Source organism: Thalassophryne amazonica, chromosome 15 (assembly GCF_902500255.1).
Source record: "Thalassophryne amazonica chromosome 15, fThaAma1.1, whole genome shotgun sequence".
NCBI classification, from domain to species: Eukaryota; Metazoa; Chordata; class Actinopteri; order Batrachoidiformes; family Batrachoididae; genus Thalassophryne; species Thalassophryne amazonica.
Window position 1 is genome coordinate 71,177,865 of NC_047117.1, and position 25,758 is coordinate 71,203,622.

The following is a 25,758-nucleotide window of genomic DNA, read 5'->3' on the forward strand; positions in this document are numbered from 1 at the left end:
GTTATCAACACGGAGGTGTTTTTCCTGTGCCGCCGCACCGCGCCGGCTGCGTCCCGATGCGCGGACCCGTCCGCACGTCTTTCATTAAAAAAATCAAGATCAAACAAAGCGCCAGTCTCTCAGCAACTTCTCAGACAAAGGAATTCCGACGAGGGGCTGGACGACTCCTCCCACAAGGAGTGCTCACAGGTGAATGACGTCACCGACAGGCGTGGAAAAACTCACGCATGCGCACGAGGGTTCAAGCATGTCTGACGTAAAAACAAATGAATGAAATCCATATAGTTTTTGAAAAAAATAAAAAGGACCTATACTTTATTGACAGACCTCGTAAGTAGTGATCTCTCTCAACTCTGTGAATGTCCGTGATTGGCCCAGCCAAAGCCCACACCTGAATCCAATTGAACATCTCTGGAGAGAACTGAAAATGGCTGTGCACGGATGCTCCCCATCCAACCTGATGCAGAGGTGCTGCAAAGAAGAATGGGCAAAACTGCCCAAAGATAGGTGCACCAAGGTGCATCAACAAAGTATTGAGCAAAGGGTGTGAATACTTAGGTGCATGTGGTTTCTTAGGTTTTTATTTTTAATAAATTTGGAAAAAAATAAAAATTTTTCATGTTGTCATTATGGTGTGTTGAGAGTAGAATTTTGAGGGGGAAAACCAAATTTACTCCATTTTGGAATAAGGCTGTAACATAACAAAATGTGGAAAAAGTGAAGCGCTGTAAATACTTTCTGAATGCCCTTTATATATACAGCGGGTAAAATAAATATTGAACACATCACCATTTTTCTCAGTAAATACTGTATATTAATTAAGTCTATTTCAATTATGAATCATGATTTTTAAACTTCAAAACCAAAAACAGAATCTCAAAGGAATAAGAATGATTCAGCTCTTCTTAAAGTATTGTTTGAATAATTCAGGCTTTCTTTCTCAAACTGTTTCGTATGCTTTGAAATAGTTATTTTAGAGGCAGACATGACAGTCTTGAGATGTTATGTTTGTCTGTTATACTTTCATGTTGTTATGTTTCACATGTTGAATTTTCAGTTTCTTTGGTTTCTTTTGATACACATAAAACCAACAATGTGTAGTCAAACAAATGAAAATATATGTTTGTCCATATTCTACCTGTTTTGTTCCTTCTCTTGGCTCTGCTTGTGCTGTTGCTCTACTCCCCTCCAAACTCCTCTGGATTGTCATTCTTGTTGTCGTCTTCTTTTCAAGACTTACTTATCCTCTGCCCTGTCATTCTTCTTACTCACTGAACTGAAGATGGATTTTTTAAGAACATTGTCTTGATCACAGTTTTCTGATGTCTCTCTTCCCCACTTAATTTGTCCCCTGTGTTCTTCACCCTTTTTGGTTGTGAAATTATTTTAATGGAAGATGATGAGTCTGAATCTACCGAGACATTCTCTCTGAAAACTAACCAACCTCTTGACCCTGCAACTCTTGCAAGTCCGGACCTTCTCTCAGACATATCAGACGTGAAGCAAGACCTGATAAAAATGTCGACTATTTTAACTACAGATCACTTAATTGCTGAAGACCGAAACAGAGGTAGCAGGTTGGAGGAAACGCTGTCAGAAGAGCCTTTGGATCACCTGGAACACTTTAAAGAGAGGCTGGAAAGAGTTGGTGAGATTTTAAGGGAAGGACTAAATGATAGTGGGGAGGAACAGTTACAAGATGATTCAAAAACAGAGAGGTGGGGTTTATTCTCTGAGAAAAATGTGTGTGTCAAAACAGAAACAACTTCAGTTGAAGAACCAATCTTACAGGAGGTTTTCATCGAGAGTGAGGCCTCATGTCGTCCTGCCACAGATGTTAGAGATATGACAGGCCTTGTCTCACATCTCAGCTCGGACATGGATCAGTACCTGGAGGAGAGACCTGTAGTGATAAGTGCTGCTCAAGAGGACATTGTTCAAGATAAATTTGAACAAGTTATTGTGAAGCGTGATGGAAAACGCCGTCCTCCAGATATCAAAAAGCCTATTCGTAAAAAACTTAGAGACAGAGAGCTTTCTGGTTGTAGCAGCTCTGAGGGAGAAATGCAAAGGATGAGCTCTGAGGAGTCATTAGATGGAGATGCTGTTCTTATTGAGGGTGGCCTTGTTCCTGCCCCAGATATGGACCCTCCCGTTTCTCCTCTGGTGGTTGAGACACCTATTGGTTCGATAAAGGAAAGGGTCAGAGCTTTACAACAAAAGGTTGAGGAAGAGGAAGGCCATAAAAATACACAGATTGTCATTCCTCAACCAAAATTTTCAGTTATAACAAAGAAGATGCAGGCAGATATGCCAGAACTTCCCAAAGTTCCCAAGTCCCCTAAATCACCCAGATCACAGACAGAAAGATTAGAGGAGACTATGTCAGTCAAGGATTTGATGAAAGCATTCCAGACTGGGCAGAATCCTTCCAAAAATAAAGCTGGACTTTTTGAACATAAATCTATGACAACTTCAAGTATTTTGGTGTTGATATCTGAATCAGTAGGTTCTGAAGAGATGCAGAGTCCTGAACACAGTCCTGCATTAAAACCACACACTGATCCACAGAGTGGTGATATCGCAGAATCAGAGGAGCAAGCAGCAGGCATAGTGCAAGAAAATTCTGAGAAATCACATTTCATTTCAGATGTCAGCCATTTTGGTAAGGTAGTAAAATTTGCTGACAAAACTCCATTTGATGAGGGAGGGGTTAGCTTACAACAAGAAGAAACAAAGTGGTCAGAGAAGAGTGTCAGTGGGATGCAATTGGAAGAACCAGTTATAAGCACTGGCATGCTCTTATCTGAAGACCTTCAAATAAGCCCTGATCGCAGGCCTTCTGAAGATTTCAGTGCTGACATAAAGGCTGAGCTGGAGGAAAGCCCTGAGTACCAGCTTTTCAGGCAGACATCAGCAGCAGTGGAAAGGAGCTTCCAGAGAGTGGGACCAAAGAAGGAGATCTTGGCAGATGACTCTGACACTGACTCTCATCCTTGTTATGGAACACATTCTAGGAAACGTGTCTTGGTTGTTGAGGAAGTAAAAGGTGATGTTCAAAGTCCTGAGAGTCCAAAGCATGAAGGGTTCGCTGAAATCCCAGAAGGCGATATGGAGATTATGATATCTCACTCCAGCTCTGATGAAAGTGAAAATCACGATAACCTGGCAGTTCCACCTCAAACAAACTCTGAAATATTTGCCTTATCTACATATAGTGAAGAACTACATGTTGTACCTTCACATGAAGTGAAAGTTGATGAAGTGATGAAAGAAATTACAGTGCATGATCACACAAACAAGTTTAAGTGCTCTCAAAGTGGCACTGAAATCAAAATGATGGAAAGTACTGAAAATGAGCAGCCACAATTACAGGAATTCCACCTTGACATTGATATTAATAAAGAAAAATCCACAAAGAAGGATATGTCAGGGTTGGTGTCATTATTGAGTAGTGACTTGGATCAGTATTCAGATGCCACCCCAATGGCAAGTCTTCCAGTAGAAGAAGAAATTGTGGAGGATAATTTTGAAGAAATAATAATAAGGGAAAAAAGTAAAGAATCTCTTGCAATTTTCCTGGATGACAATAACAAAGAGATAAGTGATCCTGCAACACCAGAAGTGGATCATGAAAAGATGAAAGATAAATTCACAATTAGAGTTGAAGAAACAGAGAATACCTCTAAAGATGGAGAAAATTTGGTGAAAGAACCTCCATTGAAAGAATTGAGAGTTGAGAAAAAGGTCATATGTGAGCTGGCTGTGCATGTGATGGAAATGTCAGGCATGGTATCACTGTTGCCCAGTGATTTGGAGTCTACAGATAGGCCACTTATCACCAGATCTTCAGGGCAGGATATTATACATGAGAAATTTGAACAAGTTATTGTTCCCAAAATCCAAAAAAACACTGAGGAACAAATGATTATGTTAACCGAAGAAACGAAAATAGTAACTCATACTAAAGAACACAAGGATCAGAAGGAATTTGCAGAAGGTTTTGTCACTGAGCTGTCTTTCCAAGACGTTTGCTCGAAGGAACAGATCCACCAACAATCTACGCCTGAGAAGGATATGTCAGGCATGTTAGCACTGCTAAGTAGTAACCTGGAACATTATCTAAAGGAGACACCAGTGGTGATACAACACCATCCAGACATTGACAATGTCCAAGAGAGTTACAAACAAGTAATACTGCCAAGAGACAGAAAGAGTGAAGCATATTCCACTGACCATGAAATTATGTCAACAGCAGATACAAGTCTAAATAATGCTGACATTGCTGAAAAAAGTGTTTTGGAAAGTTGTTGGCAGAGGCAGGCACAGAAAGATGAAGTACCTAAGAGCTTGTCATCTGAAGATGATTCTGAAACTTCTCCCAGTTCTGTTTCAAATAATTTTGACTCAACTCCAAGGACCACAGACATTCAACGACCAGTTCATGACTTTCACCAGGATTGTAAAGACAGTGTAGTTGCTGTTCAGTCTCTTCACAAGACCCAAGAGCTTAGGAGCAGTAGTTCTGACACACCTGAAAGATCAGCTGATTTGGAGAACATAAGCACTGTGGTTTTTGATGTCCCAGGTGAGCAGCCATTCCATGTAGCCTCTGAAAAGCCAAGTCCTGTTGAAGATGATGTTTCTTCAAAGAAATCCCCTGATTCAATTGTGTCAAGCCCCACTGGAGAATCTTCCTATCTCCCTGATGAACTGACACAGAGTTCTATCTTGGAGACACCTTTCCAAGAAGTTTATATTCAGAGAAAGACCCACCAACAGTTGTCTACAAATGAGAAGAATATGTCAGGCATGTTGTCACTGTTAAATAGTGACTTGGATAAATATCTAAAGGAAAATCCCTTGGTGATGCACTGCCCAGAAGAGGATGTTATCCAAGAGAGATTCCAAGAAGTTATACTAACAAAAGACACAGAGAGTGAAACATATTTCACTGAACATAAACTTAGGTCAGCAGATGGTATAAGTCTAAATACTGATGAATTCATAGAACAAGGGGATTTGGAAAGTGGGTGCCAGACAAATGTGCAGAGAGATGAAGGATCTGGTACCTTGTCATCTGAGTCAATGGAAAGAACCATGGACATTAAAAGATCATTTGATGACTTAAACAAGGATCATGAAGACAGCAGTGCACTTGCTGTACAGTCTATTGACAAAACCCAAGTATGTAGTAGTTCCGGCACACCACAAAGACCATCTGATTTGGAGAACATTAGCACAGTGGATATTGGTGACTCTGTTAATCAGCCATGTCATGTAGACTCACTAGAGTCAAGTCCTCTCAGAGATGACAGATCTTCCAAGAAATCACCTGATTCAATTGAGCCAAGCCCCACCAAAGAATCTTCCTGTCCAGACTCTTTGGAAGGGAGCCCCACTCAATCAAAAGTCCCAGATGTCCAGATGATGCCAGCGATAGCGGCTGTGTATGAGGATTATGTCTCCCAACTCAAAGCATGTTTTGCTTATGACAAAAGTGACAATGAGCATGAGGACGGGAATGACCATGATATCACTGAAATGCAAAATGACAGAGAGGATGATTTCTCTGCACATTACGTGTGCTCTGGACCCAAAACCTCAGACAGCAAGATACTTCAAACAACCATACGGCAGATTTCCCTTGAGAAAGATATCAACGAGGGTGTTACTACTGATAAACAATTCACTCCAGAGGAGAAGATGTTTAAAATGGTTGCAAAGATCAAAACCTTTGAGGAGATGGAACAGGAGGTTAAACTGAAGCAAGATAGTAAAACTTCAGTTGCCTCTTTGTTCTTTGAGACATGCTATCATAAAGATGTGGTAGATGTAAGATCTGATCCAGTTACACAGTGCTCCCTGCAAGATATATTGCAGGAAAATTCTGAAAAGTGTGTCATGGAAAGCTCTTGTACATTTATTGAGGGCACAGATAGTTCAAGCATTGACACTCATAAGAAGTTAGAAAGTCGGTCACAGCTAAATGATACTCAAGTTGCTGAAGGTATATTGGATGACAAAGAATCAGAGAAAACAAATGGAAGAAGTGATGAATATGCCCAACTTTTAACAGTAACACAAGATGAAATACACAAAGACGAAGATAACCGTTTGCATTCAGTTGCTTCTTACAGCAGTCTGACAAGCAAGGACGCTGTAGATGATGACACATTAATTAAGCCATCACTGACAGATGAATCGACTTTTGTCATTGAACATCAGGGTGAAGAGTGTTTCAAAGCAGAGATGGTTGCTGAAGACCTCAAAAATGTCAGCTTTGTGGATATAACTGAAACTATTCCAGAGTTACACGAGGAAAGCAGTGGTCAGCAGGGTCAAAATGATATCCCAACATGTGATGGTGTAACTGACCTCACTTTCAATACACAAATCCAGGCTGAGAGACTGAATCTTTGTGTTGCTGAAGATGGAAAATCTCCAGATGAAACACCTGTTCAGACACCTGGTGAGGAGAAAAACCGTGACCCATTTCAGTTTCAAGAGCGTAAACTGTTTGAAATGACTAGAGGAGGAGCGGTTGACATGACAAGAAGAAGCTTACTGGAAGGTGGCAAAGAATATGCATTCTTTCACATGGGCAAGCATACAGTTGATGAGGTTCTACGAGAGGAACCTCTCAAAGATCAAGCGAAGTCTTTAATTTTAGAGGATAATGAGTCTGTTGTAGATATAAGCATTCAGGATATCCCCAAATCACCACTGACCCAGGGTGCTTATGACAAAATTCCTGCTCCAAAACCAAGAAATCTCATCAAATCATCCACTGACATAACAGATAAGGAGCAAGCACCATCTGGAGTTGACCTTGGCAGCTCCATAGAGGTTCAGCTGGGATCCCCAAATGCTTTGGAAAGACTAAACAATGTTCAAAGTGAAGTTGGAAGCCTAGAAAACCTTGGGCTGGGCTACCTTGACTCTACCATTGCAGACCTTCAGTCTGATGTGGTTGCCCATTCGATGTACTGGGAACAGACCCATGATTTCTCACACTCCTCTGCTGAAGAAGATGAGGAGGAGGAGGATGAGGACGACCAGTGCTCTGTCATTGAGATATCAGCAGATGGGAAAACGGAGCCCTCCGGGGTACATGGATCAACTGACATCACAACACATCCTCCAGAATCTGCCCCACCTTTGTCAGTTACACATGGCATTCCTACTCATCAGCGCAAATCTAATATAAGCATGAAAGACTCACATAAGTCCAAGCTTCATAGGTTCCAATCATGTCAGCTGGAAAACTCAGTAAAGACGGAGCGCAGGACTAGATCTGAAACTGATGGTGACACTGTTAAAGCCTCTACTAAAGATGAGAGGAGTTATTCTGACAGTAATAATTCCGCTGATAAAACCAGCATATGCCCCAAAATTACTGTCATGGCTGAACCAAAACCTCTCGCTGACACAGTCTCCTCCTCCTCTTCCTCTCACATAAAAGAGATCAGTCTTTCAAAGACTACAGAAATATTAGTTAGGTCATCTGTGGATACTGATGACATTAGCAGTGCTAGTCAAAGGATTCCAGATTCTGTCATCTTCAAATATGACGTCCCTGCTTCACAAAGTTCAGATTCTGATGCCAATCCTTTACTGGATGTGCAACAATCCTCTGGTATAGAGGATGTATTTGAATCCAGGTCTGCCTGGGAAGACACAGTGGAAAATCAAGTGCAGAGAGTCATCGATGAACAAACTCCAGAACATGTGCCAGGTATGCCCAGATATACATGGACGTTTTTTTCCCTTTCTTCTTCTCCTTGGCAGCAAGACCTTTTCCCCCTCTTCCTAATAATATTTTCATACCTAGTCATTTTGTGTTGTTTTTATTTGTTTACTGGCTTGTATCATCTTGCATGTTGTGGTGTTAGATTATGTTGTCTCTTTGTGTGCGTGTGTGCATGCATGCGTGTTGTGAGATTTTGCATGCTTTAAGTTCTTTAATATGTGTATATTGTTATGCAATCTCAAGATTGAATGGCCATATTGTTTCAAAACTTAGGTTCAAATCATTTTGATTCAGACTTCTGGTATTGTAGTGGTACTAGAATCGGTACGATGAATATTATACACTCAACAAAAATATAAATGCAACACTTTTGGTTTTGCTCCCATTTTGTATGAGATGAACTCAAAGATCTAAAACTTTTTCCACATACACAATATCACCATTTCCCTCAAATATTGTTCACAAACCAGTCTAAATCTGTGATAGTGAGCACTTCTCCTTTGCTGAGATAATCCATCCCACCTCACAGGTGTGCCATACCAAGATGCTGATTAGACACCATGATTAGTGCACAGGTGTGCTTTAGACTGCCCACAATAAAAGGCCACTCTGAAAGGTGCAGTTTTGTTTTATTGGGGGGGATACAAGTCAGTATCTGGTGTGACCACCATTTGCCTCATGCAGTGCAACACATTTCCTTTGCATAGAGTTGATCAGGTTGTCAATTGTGGCCTGTGGAATGTTGGTCCACTCCTCTTCAGTGGCTGTGCGAAGTTGCTGGATATTGGCAGGAACTGGTACACGCTGTCGTATACGCCGGTCCAGAGCATCCCAGACATGCTCAATGGGTGACATGTCCGGTGAGTATGCCGGCCATGCAAGAACTGGGACATTTTCAGCTTCCAAGAATTGTGTACAGATCCTTGCAACATGGGGCCGTGCATTATCCTGCTGCAACATGAGGTGATGTTCTTGGATGTATGGCACAAGCAATGGGCCTCAGGATCTCGTCACGGTATCTCTGTGCATTCAAAATGCCATCAATAAAATGCACCTGTGTTCTTCGTCCATAACAGACGCCTGCCCATACCATAACCCCACCGCCACCATGGGCCACTCGATCTACAACATTGACATCAGAAAACCGCTCACCCACACGACGCCACACACGCTGTCTGCCATCTGCCCTGGACAGTGTGAACCGGGATTCATCCGTGAAGAGAACACCTCTCCAACGTGCCAAACGCCAGCGAATGTGAGCATTTGCCCACTCAAGTCGGTTACGACGACGAACTGGAGTCAGGTCGAGACCCCGATGAGGATGACGAGCATGCAGATGAGCTTCCCTGAGATGGTTTCTGACAGTTTGTGCAGAAATTCTTTGGTTATGCAAACCGATTGTTTCAGTAGCTGTCCGAGTGGCTGGTCTCAGACGATCTTGGAGGTGAACATGCTGGATGTGGAGGTCCTGGGCTGGTGTGGTTACACGTGGTCTGCGGTTGTGAGGCTGGTTGGATGTACTGCCAAATTCTCTGAAACGCCTTTGGAGATGGCTTATGGTAGAGAAATGAACATTCAATACACGAGCAACAGCTCTGGTTGACATTCCTGCTGTCAGCATGCCAATTGCACGCATCCCTCAAATCTTGCGACATCTGTGGCATTGTGCTGTGTGATAAAACTGCAACCTTTCAGAGTGGCCTTTTATTGTGGGCAGTCTAAGGCACACCTGTGCACTAATCATGGTGTCTAATCAGCATCTTGATATGGCACACCTGTGAGGTGGGATGGATTATCTCAGCAAAGGAGAAGTGCTCACTATCACAGATTTAGACTGGTTTGTGAACAATATATGAGGGAAATGGTGATATTGTGTATGTGGAAAAAGTTTTAGATCTTTGAGTTCATCTCATACAAAATGGGAGCAAAGCCAAAAGTGTTGCATTTATATTTTTGTTGAGTATAGTAAATACGTAGCTTAACAAATACATCAGCATCAGTGCGTGTGCTAATTATATTACAAATGTTGAGGACATTGTAATCAAATTGGAACCGTTGAAAAATTTGATAAACACTGACACTAGTTACTGCATATTGACACATCACACTTTTGTCATATTCCATGTCAATATCTCAGATCAAACTTTAAATTGAGAGCATTTTACCACATATCAGAGCTCACAGGGAACAACATTTCATATTTACAAGTTTGTTTGTTTTTCTGAGACGTTCACTGTAAAGGATTTCACTTTTGACATATGTTGGTATTATTGTTTAACACCTCAAACTGTTTCCTGTGATAGTTTAACATGATGTTTGGCTTTGGCAACATTTATAGTGGATTGGCAGGATGATGCTGACAGGAAGGAGGAGACCCTTGCTATCACTGCAGATCTTCTAGGCTTCAGTTGGACAGGTAAGTTGATAGAAGATAATTTCATTTTCTGTTCAATATTCATTGGAATTTATATGCTTTTTCAATAATCTGTGTAGATATAATGTATTAAGCTGTTTAAGTTTATTTATGCTCAAATTGCACAAATTATGGGTCAAGGTTTTCTGTATCCCCATCGCTCATTTCGTCATTCATCTCCTACAGAGCTGGCCAGGGAGTTGGAATTCAGTGAAGATGACATCCAGTTAGTGAGAACAGAGAACCCAAATTCTCTCCAAGAGCAGAGCCATGCGTTGCTGCAACGCTGGGTTGACCGAGAAGGCAAACATGCCACAGGTACATGGTGTTTAAGTTGGAAGTTTTAATTCACATTTTGCTTGTGTTTACAATTACAGATTTTTTTTAATGTGTTAAATTATGTAGAAATTTGAATATGTACATCTTCAACATTTGTACCAACAGGTTCCATTGTCGGAATTAAATGACTCCTAGGCCTGATATAGTATAGTCCATCTGGTGCAAAGCAACACACAGCACAGCACTGCACAAGAGTTATTGCCAATTTTCACCTGGCATAGTTCTCATTTTCATACCGAATTTGTATAGAAAGTTGAGTTGCACTTATCTATGCACGCAGGAGCATGTTGGTCTTAAAATGAGGTATGGTCAGGCGCAGTGTTTTTGCATTGCTGTAATGAGGACGTGGAAAGTGAGCACAATGATTTTCTGCTGTTTGTATAGCACAATATTCAGATATGCCATACATCAGAGAGTTCACACTCTGCTTGTACACACAGAGATGTGCAAGGATTACAGTTCTCCGTCGCTACAATAGATTTCTTTCAATTGGGCTGCCAAAAGGCAGCATTTGCGCTGAGCCATCCTGATGCAAACTTAAGGCTGGATGCAAGATATAAAATTTATTGCATCCCCGGGACACGTGTGCGGATTTTTAGAATGTCTGTTTTTTTCTTTTTTTTCTCTACTTGTAGTGAATCCCCATGTCTGTTTTTCTGGGTCTTGTGTACCGTATTTTCTGCACCATAAGGCGCACCGGATTATAAGGCACGGCCTCAATTAGCGGGTACTTAACCCTTACAAAAGGCGCCCGCTAAAACATATAGTGTACAAAAAAAAAAAAAAAAGGTCATGGAAGCAAAACGGTGAGTTTATTTGAACTTTTTAACAACTTTGAACTACTGGTATTTAACAATATGGTACTCACATTATTTTTTATTATGGTTCTGTCTTCATCTTCTGTGTCTGCATTGAACAGCTGGTCTTCTAGCTGTAGCCACCTCGCTTTGTTTCTGCGGAAACTCCGTTTGGTCTTTTTAACTTGGCGCAGTTCATTTTCTTGTTTCCTCTCGCAGCTGCTCTATTCCCATGAACAACCGCGTAACTGATAGCCTGCAGTTTGCCTCGTAAGCATGTCTTTTCGCTGGCACCATTTTCGGGGGTCCTTAGACAAACAAATGTTGTTTTGCAGGATACCTGTAGTATACGGTAACTACCGGAGGAGTGGTGGGAGGTAAGTTACGTACCACGGACTCACGGACTCTTCTCTGATTGGTTTATCGCTGGCAGCGTACGTACTCTACGCTACCAGCGTACGTACTTTACGTATTACGTAATGTTCTCCGATTGGTTTATCGCTGCCAGGGTACGTACTGTACGCTGCTAGCGTGTGTACTTTACTATTACTTCCTTGTGTCAACGGGAAATGGTCCGATATTCCGACGGTCAAAGACAACGTCGGTCGTTTTTACAGATTTTGGAATCCAGTGTGCACATAAGGCGCACCGGATTATAGGGCGCATGGCCGATTTTTGTGAACATTTAAGGCTTTTAGGTGCGCCTTATGGTGCGGAAAATACGGTACTCTCTGCCAGACGGAGGAGAAGAAGGAGGGAGGGGGAGTCATGGGTCAGCCTGCCTTGTGTTTGTGTCACAGCACTGTAGCGACACAGCGAGCAGAGTGCAAAGTTTTACAAACATATTTTTAAACTTTTCTTTCAAAGTCTGCTCTGAGTGTCTCTTTGAGTGTCCTCACTGTGGTTAAACTAAAAACACAGCTTCAGACCCACATGTTAACAACAAACACTAACACTTTTTTTCCAAAAAAATATGCTTAAAATCTTATATGCAAACCCTTTGCATCCAGTGCTGATTTGCTCTCAGATTATGCAGTGTTAAAATAGCACAGATGAGTTTGAGATACGTAATCCAAATGTGCTTGTGCTATGTGCTCAAGACCACAACAAATCAAAGTTGGTGAATGGGCTTTTCTCAAGCTGGAAAGCCAAATGCTAGTCATACAGCACATAGCCAGCAGAAAAGTGTGTAGTCTCCTCAAGACCGAATCAGCAAACATAAAAATCCAGGGGATTGTGCAAAGGTCAAAACACTCCTCTACTCTGCCTAAACTGGATTAATAAATCAGGCTTTCTCACCCAATTACAAGCTCCTTTATTAATAGAACACACCCATTTTAGTTTATTATATGTGAATAAAGGAAGAGAGATGAAAAATAGGCCATGTCTTGAGACACAAGATCAAGAACTACTGCCAAGAATAATGAAGAAGACCTGAAGTGTAGAGATGAAAACGTAAGACATTGTGGCCAGTGACCAAGGTCTTCTGAGAGCAATAGGCGGGATAATGAGTTGATGTGCAACAGAAGAAGCAATGCAAGGGGATGAATATGGTAAAAAGAAATATAGATTAAAAAGGCTAGATTTAAAACATGAGAGAACTATGTTGAGGAAACTGCATTTCCTTTTTTATGAAATCTCACTTTTGGAAAGGTAGTTTGTTGTCCTATTCACTTCTTTGTGGATTGGACAGCAGCTACACTTCTGCCAAATTCCGCCATCACTTCAGTATCCACAAAGTATGCAGGATCCACAAGGGATACACCAAATGTGTTGCGACAGCAGTCAGATAGTGCTGCCTGTATTTGAAACACTTCACTCTTGCACAAGACTCTGAACTACTTAAAAACTGCTGTTATATGATTTTCTTGTTCACGTCAAGAAATAATTCATGTACTTTTTAGTTGATGTCATTAAGCTGCAATTGCTAAATGAGTTAGATTTTCTGAAGCATTTTTGTCTCTCCTTACGCAGAGGATTGTTTGATTAAGCGGCTAACCAAGATCAACCGGATGGACATTGTCCATCTCATTGAAACCCAGATGAACAAGTCAGTTCAAGAGCAAACATCAAGAACCTATGCAGAGATAGAGAAGACACTGGATCACAGTGAAGGTAGAACCACTAAACACTTTTTCCTGGACAGTTTGATACCATGCTTAGGGTCTGTGCTTGTATTTATATTATATTACTTACACTGATGGGAATTTTGAATTGTCAGTGTCAGTCGCCCTGTCTTCAGTGCAAGAGGATGCTGACAGCCCCAGAGTGGTGCGAAGGGTGGAGTCGGACCGTAGACCACCTCCAGCTGTTTCAGAAGAGGACCTCTCAGTTGCTTCCTTACTGGATATTCCTTCCTGGGCAGAACCTGTTGGACAAACCCACTCAGAGAGCATGCATGGTGACCTATTGGAAGAGCTTGAGATCCCACAGTAAACTATTCTTTCTGATTATTCCCCAAACGTATTGACATAAATATCAACATATCAGTCATGCAAAGTTGTATATTGTGACCTCATCTACTTTTTGTCCTCTAGTGAATTAAACCCAAACCTGTGGACCCCAGAAGATGTAATTATGCAAGAATCTACAAGTTATGACACCTTGGATGAGCAAGTAAGTTATTCACTTCCCTCAAAAGAAGCACCACTGGGGAGCCAGACTACTCAGGTTTATGACCCAAAGTACAAAGTGAAAGACCCGCAAGTTCACCACAGTGTTGAAGTTGAAGTCATCAGGCCGTTCCTGCCTGGCAGTGAGCACCAGGTCAAAGATGACTGCTGCCAAACCTCACCATTGAAGCAGTGCAGTGGTGAAGATGAGCATGAGCCATCACCGGGCATTCTGAAGTTATCATCTGTATTCATTAGAGACTTTGGTCTGAGTCTGTCAGAGTCAGACCAAGCCGAGGCTGACTTTAGAGAGCTTTGTGATGACTTTCGTGACACACCACATGTTTGCAGTACAAGAGCACTGACAGCTAAAGCCAGAGAAACCTCTGACTTTACACAATTAGCCTTGCATTCAGATGACCAAGCAACAGCTCTGATCATAATTGAAGATGAGGAGGAACCCACAAAGTCCCACGAACACAGTGATGATGACACAGAAAACATTCCCTTCATTGATGAACCTCCAGAAGTTTTGAACGTATATGAGTTTCAGTATGATTATGGCATGGAGGCATATGGTAGAACCCTTGAGGATCAAAGGAACATTTTTCCACATAGTCTGACAGCCAGTGGCCTTGCTCATATGACTTCTGAATTAACTGATATCGACCCCAATAGTGTCGTAGTCCGAGCAAAGACGTCCAATATTTCAGAGCCTAAGACTCCCTCTTCTAACTTTTTCATGCCGATCACACAGTCTGAACCACAAACACACCAAGGAGATATGATATTTTACTCCAAATTGGAAGACAGTGTGAATCTGGAACCAGATTATTTGGTATCTGAAATGAAATGTGGCTTGTTTACATCTGAATATGAAAGGAGCTTCTCTCCAATTGAATCATGGAAGTTGACAGACCCCACAACTAGACGGTCATCCCCCGAATCTGTAATATCAAACAGTGATTACAGAGCACTGTCTCCTGACTCTCCTCAAGACAGAAAGTACATACTTTCAGACATTGATGGATTCTTAAATGATAATAATCAGCTTTCTCTAAGATCTGATCGAAGAGCATCTCCAGTGGATGCAGTAGATATCACCAAAAATATTATGCACTTATTTCCATTGCATCTGCAAGAATGCCAAGAATCATTTCCTGTGCAAGACATGGGCAGTGTTTTAATTTCACATGACTCAGCAGTTATAACAGATAATTGTTGTTCCTTTGATTCTTTGAAGCCCGTGACTATGTTAGGATCACAGTCCCCTCATGGCAGAGCCCCCTCACCTAATTCATCAATTTGTCAGTATGAACATGACTCCCCAGATTTAGATGATCGATCAAGTTCACCAGAATCACAGCACAGTTTCTCTTTCATTGAACTGTTTTTCTCTCAACCGACTCGAGCCGAGCTCATGTGTCAGCATTGTGATTATTATTTACAGTATTCAAGAGAAGGTCATCCCACAAATCTATGGGAATCAGCTCTTGACAGTTTAATATCTGTTGAAGAATCGATTGAGGATACACCTTTGACAGGACAGCAAGTATCCTCAAACCGCACTATTCCATTACGTCATGAATCTAAAAATTCAGTTGAGGTTCTCTCCAGAGATTCATCAGAATCCACCACCAAGCATTTTGAAATTGATGATTTTTTGGACAACTCAGTAAGTAAATGCTCACAGACTGTATCTAACAATGTGTCCAATGAATATATTTTACATGAATTATTGGACATTAGCACAGAATATCCACATTCATCACACAAAAATGATCATTTGGCTGGGTCACCTGCAAAATATCATGCATATGCCCAAACTGTTAATACTGAGCATTCAAGGTCTTCACAAAAATCTGAAATCACTGAACAGTTTAGATCTGTCTTATCTGAATCCCTGAAAGCAGATGAGGAAGGTTCTCAATCATTCATTGATTACCGGTTTTCTCATTTAAAACCACAATCTTCAAAACCACAATCAGAAAACTCAGATTATGATGTAAATGAAGTCATTCAGAAAACTGATGAAAGCAATAAAATGAGAAAATCCACAATGCATGGAATAGAAGACTCACCCAAAAAATATATTGTGAATAATGAGCCATCTGTTCAAAGAAGGAACATTTGCAAACAGCAGGTATCACCAAAATCAATGGTCTTCACATTTGTAGAGAGACCACGGTACACCTTGGAATTTCCAAAGCAAACCATTTCAAACAGCCCTGAGTCCAATAGTGAAATTGAAAAGACAGAATGTAATTACGTAATAACTGATGAAAACTTTTCAAATGACAAAAAGGCATTCACAGACAGACATATTTCACCAACTGTGCCACCAGATACACCACTGACTGAGTCTTTCCGTGACTATAGCATTGTTGAATTGAGACAACCTCCAGAAACAACCTTTGCAAACTCTAATTCTTTTCCAATAGAAGGGACAAAGCGTCTTACATATGCAGATGTTGTACGAGGCATTGCACATTCAAGACAAGTTGATGAATGGAAGGAAGACAAACCAGTGGACCTAACAGCATTTTCACCATTATCCGAGTCCTCAGTCACTGAGTACACTGTTTCTGAAGATGATGGGGTCAATGAGCAAAGACCACTGTCACCTGAGTCAGTGGCATCTCAACACGAATGTCGACCTCTTTCTCCAGATTCACCTGTTCTTCATTTCACATCAGTCCACTATGTTAACAGTGCTGATCTCTTGAGACAGGGGTCACTTTCTCCAGTATCTGCATTGTCAGACTGGGACAGTATTGATTTCTGTCTTGAAACCTTGTTTGAAGAAACAAGGACTGATAGCCCAGAGTCAATTGAAGAAGACCTTGAACTTGAATCATCAGTTAGTGCTATGGCGGTAGCCCTAAAAGCTTTCTCCACTGACTTTGAAAACTGGTTGGCAGATGTTAGACCAATGTCGCCAGAGTCTGGAGCATCACTTGAACAGCAATCTGTGTATTCTCACTTGACCTGTGACCAGCACCATACCCAACATTGTACATATTATTTACATTATTCTGAAAGTAGACCAGCCACACCTCTTTCAACACTTTCAGATGTTGAGTTTTCTGAATTGTGTCCTGACGAACTGTTTGAAGAAAACAGGCCAGATTCACCACATTCATGTAGGTCTTGTGGTGATGGTAGACAAACTGGTATCACTCTGTTTGCATCATGCCCAACAGAAACGACAAAGCGTCTCACATATGCAGATGTTGTACGAGGCATTGCAGGTTCAACAAAAGTTGACAAATGTGAGGAAGACAAAACAGTGGACCAAAGACCATTTTCACCATCATCGGAGTCATCAATCATTGAATACACTGTTTCTGAAGATGATGAGGTCATTGAGCGAAGACTAATGTCACCTGAGTCAATGGCATCTCAACACGAATGTCGACTTCTTTCTCCGGATTCACCTGTTCTTCAGTTCACATCAATCCAGTATATTAACAATGCTGATCTCTTGAGACAGGGGTCACTTTCGCCAGTATCTGCATTGTCAGACTGGGACAGTATTGATTTCTGTCTAGAAACCTTGTTTGAAGAAACAAGGACTGATAGCCCAGAGTCAATTGAAGAAGACCTTGAACTTGAATCATCAGTTGGTGCTATGGCGGTAACCCTAAAAGCTTTTTCCACTGACTTAGAAAACTGGTTGGCAGATGTTAGGCCAATGTCACCAGAGTCTGTGGCATCGCTTGAACAGCAATCTGTGTCTTCTCACTTGACCTTTCACTGGTGCCATATGAAATGTTGTACATATTATTTGCAGTATTCTGGAAGTAGACCAGCCTCACCTCTTTCAACACTGTCAGAAGTTGAATTTTCTGAATTGTGTCTTGATCACCTGTTTGATGAAACTAGGCCAGATTTGCCATGTTCCTATACTTCCTGTGGTGATGGTAAACAAACTGGTATCACTGTGTCTACATCATCCCCAACAGAAACGACAAAGCGTCTCGCATATGCAGATGTTGTTCGAGGCATTGCAGGTTCAACAAAAGTTGACAAATGGCAGGAAGACAAACCAGTGGGCCTAAGACCATTTTCACCATCATCAGAGTCATCAGTCATTGAGTACACTGTTTCTGAACATGATGGGGTCAATGAGCAAAGACCAATGTCACCTGAGTCAGTGGCATCACAACACGAATGTCGAGCTCTTTCTCCAGATTCACCTGTTCTTCAGTTCACATCAATCCACTATGTTAACAGTGCTGATCTCTTGAGACAGGGGTCACTTTCTCCAGTATCTGCATTGTCAGACTGGGACAGTATTGATTTCTGTCTTGAAACCTTGTTTGAAGAAACAAGGACTGATAGCCCAGAGTCAGTTGAAGAAGACCTTGAACTTGAATCATCAGTTGGTGCTATGGCGGTAAGCCCAAAAGCTTTTTTCCACTGACTTAGAAAACTGGTTGGCAGATGTTAGGCCAATGTCACCAGAGTCTGTGGCATCGCTTGAACAGAAGTCTGCGCATTCTTACTTGACCTGTGACCAGACCGATACCCAACATTGTACATATTATTTGCAGTATTTTAGAGGTAGACCAGCCACATCTATTTCAGCACTGTCAGATCTTGATCATTCTGAATTGTGTTTTGAAGAACTGTTTGACGACAATAGACCAGATTCACCACATTCTTGTACTTCTTGTGGTGATGGTAAACAGCCTGGCATCACTGCGTTTACATCATGCCCAGCAGAAACGACAAAGCAGCTTACATATGCAGATGTTGTACGAGGCATTGCAAGTTCAACAAAAGTTGTCAAATGTGAGGAAGACAAACCAGTGGAACTAAGACCATTTTCACCATCATCGGAGTCATCAGTCATTGAATACACTGTTTCTGAAGATGATGGGGTCAATGAGCTAAGACCACTGTCACCTGAATCAATGGCATCACAACACGAATGTCGAGCTCTTTCTCCAGATTCACCTGTTCTTCAGTTCACATCAATCCACTATGTTAACAATGCTGATCTCTTGAGACAGGGGTCACTTTCTCCAGTATCAGCATTGTCAGACTGGGATAGTATTGATTTCTGTTTTGAAACCTTGTTTGAAGAAACAAGGACTGATAGCCCAGAGTCAGTTGAAGAAGACCTTGAACTTGAATCATCAGTTGGTGCTATGGCGGCAAGCCCAAAAGCTTTTTCCACTGACTTAGAAAACTGGTTTGCAGATGTTAGGCCAATGTCACCAGAGTGTGTGGCATCGCTTGAACAGAAGTCTGCGCATTCTTACTTGACCTGTGACCAGACCGATACCCAAAATTGTACGTATTATTTGCAGTATTCTGGAAGTAGACCAGCCACACCTCTTTCAGCACTGTCAGATCTTAATCATTCTGAATTGTGTTTTGAAGAACTGTTTGATGACAATAGACCAGATTCACCACATTCTTGTACTTCTTGTGGTGATGGTAAACAACTGGTATCACTGCGTTTACATCATGCCCAACAGAAACGACAAAGCAGCTTACATATGCAGATGTTGTACGAGGCATTGCACCTTCAAGACAAGTTGATGAATGGACGGAAGACAAGTCAGTGGAGCTAAGACTTTTTTCACCATTATCAGAGTCCTCAGTCATTGAGTACACTGTTTCTGAAGATGATGGGGTCAATGAGCTAAGACCACTGTCACCTGAGTCAATGGCATCACAACACGAATGTCGAGCTCTTTCTCCAGATTCACCTGTTCTTCAGTTCACATCAATCCACTATGTTAACAATGCTGATCTCTTGAGACAGGGGTCACTTTCTCCAGTATCTGCATTGTCAGACTGGGACAGTATTGATTTCTGTCTTGAAACCTTGTTTGAAGAAATAAGGACTGATAGCCCAGAGTCAGTTGAAGAAGACCTTGAACTTGAATCATCAGTTGGTGCTATGGCGGTAACCCCAAAAGCTTTTTCCACTGACTTAGAAAAGTGGTTGGCAGATCTTAGGCCAATGTCACCAGAGTCTGTGGCATCGCTTGAACAGCAATCTGTGTCTTCTCACTTGACCTTTCACTGGTGCCATATGAAATATTGTACATATTATTTGCAGTATTCTGGAAGTAGACCAGCCACACCTCTTTCAGCACTGTCAGATCTTGATCATTCTGAATTGTGTTTTGAAGAACTGTTTGACGACAATAGACCAGATTCACCACATTCTTGTACTTCTTGTGGTGATGGTAAACACACTGGTGTCACTGTGTTTACATCATGCCCAGCAGAAACGACAAAGCATCTTACATACGCAGATGTTGTACAAGGCATTGCACATTCACCACAAGTTGATAAATGTGAGGAAGACAAACCAGCAGACCTAAGACCATTTTCACCATCATCAGAGTCTTCAGACATTGATTACATTGCCTGTGGAGATGAGGGGGTCAATGAGCTAAGACCACTGTCACCTGAGTCAATGGCATCTCAACACGAATGTCGAGCTCTTTATCCAGATTCACCTGTTCTTGAGTTCACATCAATCCACTATGTTAACAATGCTGATCTCTTGAGACAGGGGTCACTTTCTCCAGTATCTGCATTGTCAGACTGGGACAGTATTGATTTCTGTCTTGAAACCTTGTTTGAAGAAACAAGGACTGATAGCCCAGAGTCAGTTGAAGAAGACCTTGAACTTGTATCATCAGTTGGTGCTATGGCGGTAACCTCAAAAGCTTTTTCCACTGACTTAGAAAACTGGTTGGCAGATGTTAGGCCAATGTCACCAGAGTCTGTGGCATCGCTTGAACAGAAGTCTGCGCATTCTTACTTGACCTGTGACCAGACCGATACCCAACATTGTACATATTATTTGCAGTATTTTAGAGGTAGACCAGCCACATCTATTTCAGCACTATCAGATCTTGATCATTCTGAATTGTGTTTTGAAGAACTGTTTGACGACAATAGACCAGATTCACCACATTCTTGTACTTCTTGTGGTGATGGTAAACAGCCTGGCATCACTGTGTTTACATCATGCCCAGCAGAAACGACAAAGCAGCTTACATATGCAGATGTTGTACGAGGCATTGCAAGTTCAACAAAAGTTGTCAAATGTGAGGAAGACAAACCAGTGGAACTAAGACCATTTTCACCATCATCGGAGTCATCAGTCATTGAATACACTGTTTCTGAAGATGATGGGGTCAATGAGCTAAGACCACTGTCACCTGAGTCAATGGCATCACAACACGAATGTCGAGCTCTTTCTCCAGATTCACCTGTTCTTCAGTTCACATCAATCCACTATGTTAACAATGCTGATCTCTTGAGACAGGGGTCACTTTCTCCAGTATCAGCATTGTCAGACTGGGATAGTATTGATTTCTGTTTTGAAACCTTGTTTGAAGAAACAAGGACTAATAGCCCAGAGTCAATTGAAGAAGACCTTGAACTTGAATCATCAGTTGGTGCTATGGCGGTAACCCCAAAAGCTTTCTCCACTGACTTAGAAAACTGGTTGGCAGATGTTAGGCCAATGTCACCAGAGTCTGTGGCATCGCTTGAACAGCAATCTGTGTCTTCTCACTTGACCTTTCACTGGTGCCATATGAAATATTGTACATATTATTTGCAGTATTCTGGAAGTAGACCAGCCTCACCTCTTTCAACACTGTCAGAAGTTGAATTTTCTGAATTGTGTCTTGATCACCTGTTTGATGAAACTAGGCCAGATTCGCCACGTTCCTATACTTCCTGTGGTGTTTGTAAACAAACTGGTATCACTGTGTCTACATCATCCCCAACAGAAACGACAAAGCGTCTCACATATGCAGATGTTGTTCGAGGCATTGCAGGTTCAGCAAAAGTTGACAAATGGCAGGAAGACAAACCAGTGGACCTAAGACCATTTTCACCATCATCAGAGTCATCAGTCATTGAGTACACTGTTTCTGAACATGATGGGGTCAATGAGCAAAGACCAATGTCACCTGAGTCAATGGCATCACAACACGAATGTCGAGCTCTTTCTCCAGATTCACCTGTTCTTCAGTTCACATCAATCCACTATGTTAACAATGCTGATCTCTTGAGACAGGGGTCACTTTCTCCAGTATCAGCATTGTCAGACTGGGATAGTATTGATTTCTGTTTTGAAACCTTGTTTGAAGAAACAAGGACTAATAGCCCAGAGTCAATTGAAGAAGACCTTGAACTTGAATCATCAGTTGGTGCTATGGCGGTAACCCCAAAAGCTTTCTACACTGACTTAGAAAACTGGTGGGCAGATGTTAGGCCAATGTCACCAGAGTCTGTGGGATCGCTTGAACAGCAATCTGTGTCTTCTCACTTGACCTTTCACTGGTGCCATATGAAATATTGTACATATTATTTGCAGTATTCTGGAAGTAGACCAGCCTCACCTCTTTCAACACTGTCAGAAGTTGAATTTTCTGAATTGTGTCTTGATCACCTGTTTGATGAAACTAGGCCAGATTTGCCACGTTCCTATACTTCCTTTGGTGATGGTAAACAGACTGGTATCACTGTGTCTACATCATCCCCAACAGAAACGACAAAGCGTCTCACATATGCAGATGTTGTTCGAGGCATTGCAGGTTCAACAAAAGTTGACAAATGGCAGGAAGACAAACCAGTGGGCCTAAGACCATTTTCACCATCATCAGAGTCATCAGTCATTGAGTACACTGTTTCTGAACATGATGGGGTCAATGAGCAAAGACCAGTGTCACCTGAGTCAGTGGCATCACAACACGAATGTCGAGCTCTTTCTCCAGATTCACCTGTTCTTCAGTTCACATCAATCCACTATGTTAACAGTGCTGATCTCTTGAGACAGGGGTCACTTTCTCCAGTATCTGCATTGTCAGACTGGGACAGTATTGATTTCTGTCTTGAAACCTTGTTTGAAGAAACAAGGACTGATAGCCCAGAGTCAGTTGAAGAAGACCTTGAACTTGAATCATCAGTTGGTGCTATGGCGGTAAGCCCAAAAGCTTTTTCCACTGACTTAGAAAACTGGTTGGCAGATGTTAGGCCAATGTCACCAGAGTCTGTGGCATCGCTTGAACAGAAGTCTGCGCATTCTTACTTGACCTGTGACCAGACCGATACCCAACATTGTACATATTATTTGCAGTATTTTAGAGGTAGACCAGCCACATCTGTTTCAGCACTGTCAGATCTTGATCATTCTGAATTTTGTTTTGAAGAACTGTTTGACGACAATAGACCAGATTCACCACATTCTTGTACTTCTTGTGGTGATGGTAAACAGCCTGGCATCACTGCGTTTACATCATGCCCAGCAGAAACGACAAAGCAGCTTACATATGCAGATGTTGTACGAGGCATTGCAAGTTCAACAAAAGTTGTCAAATGTGAGGAAGACAAACCAGTGGAACTAAGACCATATTCACCATCATCGGAGTCATCAGTCATTGAATACACTGTTTCTGAAGATGATGGGGTCAATGAGCTAAGACCACTGTCACCTGAATCAATGGCATCACAACACGAATGTCGAGCTCTTTCTCCAGATTCACCTGTTCTTCAGTTCACATCAATCCACTATGTTAACAATGCTGATCTCTTGAGACAGGGGTCACTTTCTCCAGTATCAGCATTGTCAGACTGGGATAGTATTGATTTCTGTTTTGAAACCTTGTTTGAAGAAACAAGGACTGATAGCCCAGAGTCAGTTGAAGAAGACCTTGAACTTGAATCATCAGTTGGTGCTATGGCGGTAAGCCCAAAAGCTTTTTCCACTGACTTAGAAAACTGGTTTGCAGATGTTAGGCCAATGTCACCAGAGTGTGTGGCATCGCTTGAACAGAAGTCTGCGCATTCTTACTTGACCTGTGACCAGACCGATACCCAAAATTGTACGTATTATTTGCAGTATTCTGGAAGTAGACCAGCCACACCTCTTTCAGCACTGTCAGATCTTAATCATTCTGAATTGTGTTTGAAGAACTGTTTGATGACAATAGACCAGATTCACCACATTCTTGTACTTCTTGTGGTGATGGTAAACAAACTGGTATCACTGCGTTTACATCATGCCCAACAGAAACGACAAAGCAGCTTACATATGCAGATGTTGTACGAGGCATTGCACCTTCAAGACAAGTTGATGAATGGACGGAAGACAAGTCAGTGGAGCTAAGACTTTTTTCACCATTATCAGAGTCCTCAGTCATTGAGTACGCTGTTTCTGAAGATGATGGGGTCAATCAGCAAAGACCACTGTCACCTGAGTCAATGGCATCTCAACACAAATGTCGAGCTCTTTCTCCGGATTCATCTATTCTTCAGTTCACATCAAACCACTATGTTAATGCTGATCTTTTGAGACCGGGGTCACTTTCTCCAGTATCTGCATTGTCAGACTGGGACAGTATTGATTTCTGTCTTGAAACCTTGTTTGAAGAAACAAGGACTGATAGCCCAGAGACAGTTGAAGAAGACCTTGATCTTGAATCATTAGCTAGTGCTTTGGCAGTAACGCCCAAAGCTTTTTCCACTGACTTAGAAAACTGGTTGGCAGATGTTAGGCCAATGTCACCAGAGTCTGTGGCATCGCTTGAACAGCAATCTGTGTCTTCTCACTTGACCTTTCACTGGTGCCATATGAAATATTGTACATATTATTTGCAGTATTCTGGAAGTAGACCAGCCTCACCTCTTTCAACACTGTCAGAAGTTGAATTTTCTGAATTGTGTCTTGATCACCTGTTTGATGAAACTAGGCCAGATTTGCCACGTTCCTATACTTCCTGTGGTGATGGTAAACAAACTGGTATCACTGTGTCTACATCATCCCCAACAGAAACTACAAAGCGTCTCGCATATGCAGATGTTGTTCGAGGCATTGCAGGTTCAACAAAAGTTGACAAATGGCAGGAAGACAAACCAGTGGGCCTAAGACCATTTTCACCATCATCAGAGTCATCAGTCATTGAGTACACTGTTTCTGAACATGATGGGGTCAATGAGCAAAGACCACTGTCACCTGAGTCAGTGGCATCTCAACACGAATGTCGACCTCTTTCTCCAGATTCACCTGTTCTTCAGTTCACATCAGTCCACTATGTTAACAGTGCTGATCTCTTGAGACGGGGGTCACTTTCTCCAGTATCTGCATTGTCAGACTGGGACAGTATTGATTTCTGTCTTGAAACCTTGTTTGAAGAAACAAGGACTGATAGCCCAGAGTCAATTGAAGAAGACCTTGAACTTGAATCATCAGTTAGTGCTATGGCGGTAGCCCTAAAAGCTTTCTCCACTGACTTTGAAAACTGGTTGGCAGATGTTAGACCAATGTCGCCAGAGTCTGGAGCATCACTTGAACAGCAATCTGTGTATTCTCACTTGACCTGTGACCAGCACCATACCCAACATTGTACATATTATTTACATTATTCTGAAAGTAGACCAGCCACACCTCTTTCAACACTTTCAGATGTTGAGTTTTCTGAATTGTGTCCTGACGAACTGTTTGAAGAAAACAGGCCAGATTCACCACATTCATGTAGGTCTTGTGGTGATGGTAGACAAACTGGTATCACTCTGTTTGCATCATGCCCAACAGAAACGACAAAGCGTCTCACATATGCAGATGTTGTACGAGGCATTGCAGGTTCAACAAAAGTTGACAAATGTGAGGAAGACAAAACAGTGGACCTAAGACCATTTTCACCATCATCGGAGTCATCAGTCATTGAATACACTGTTTCTGAAGATGATGAGGTCATTGAGCGAAGACTAATGTCACCTGAGTCAATGGCATCTCAACACGAATGTCGACTTCTTTCTCCGGATTCACCTGTTCTTCAGTTCACATCAATCCAGTAT

General features: G+C 41.8%; 1 protein-coding gene across 1 annotated transcript in view; it reads left to right on the top strand.

Annotated features, from left to right (window-relative positions):
• The window catches only part of LOC117525508 (ankyrin-2-like), a 199,307-nt gene that overhangs the window by 140,885 nt on the left and 32,664 nt on the right, over positions 1–25,758 (top strand). The window contains 5 exon segments of the mRNA XM_034187364.1: positions 10,092–10,169; positions 10,353–10,484; positions 13,277–13,417; positions 13,524–13,734; positions 13,840–13,918. Of these exon segments, the coding sequence (XP_034043255.1) occupies positions 10,092–10,169; positions 10,353–10,484; positions 13,277–13,417; positions 13,524–13,734; positions 13,840–13,918 (641 nt within the window).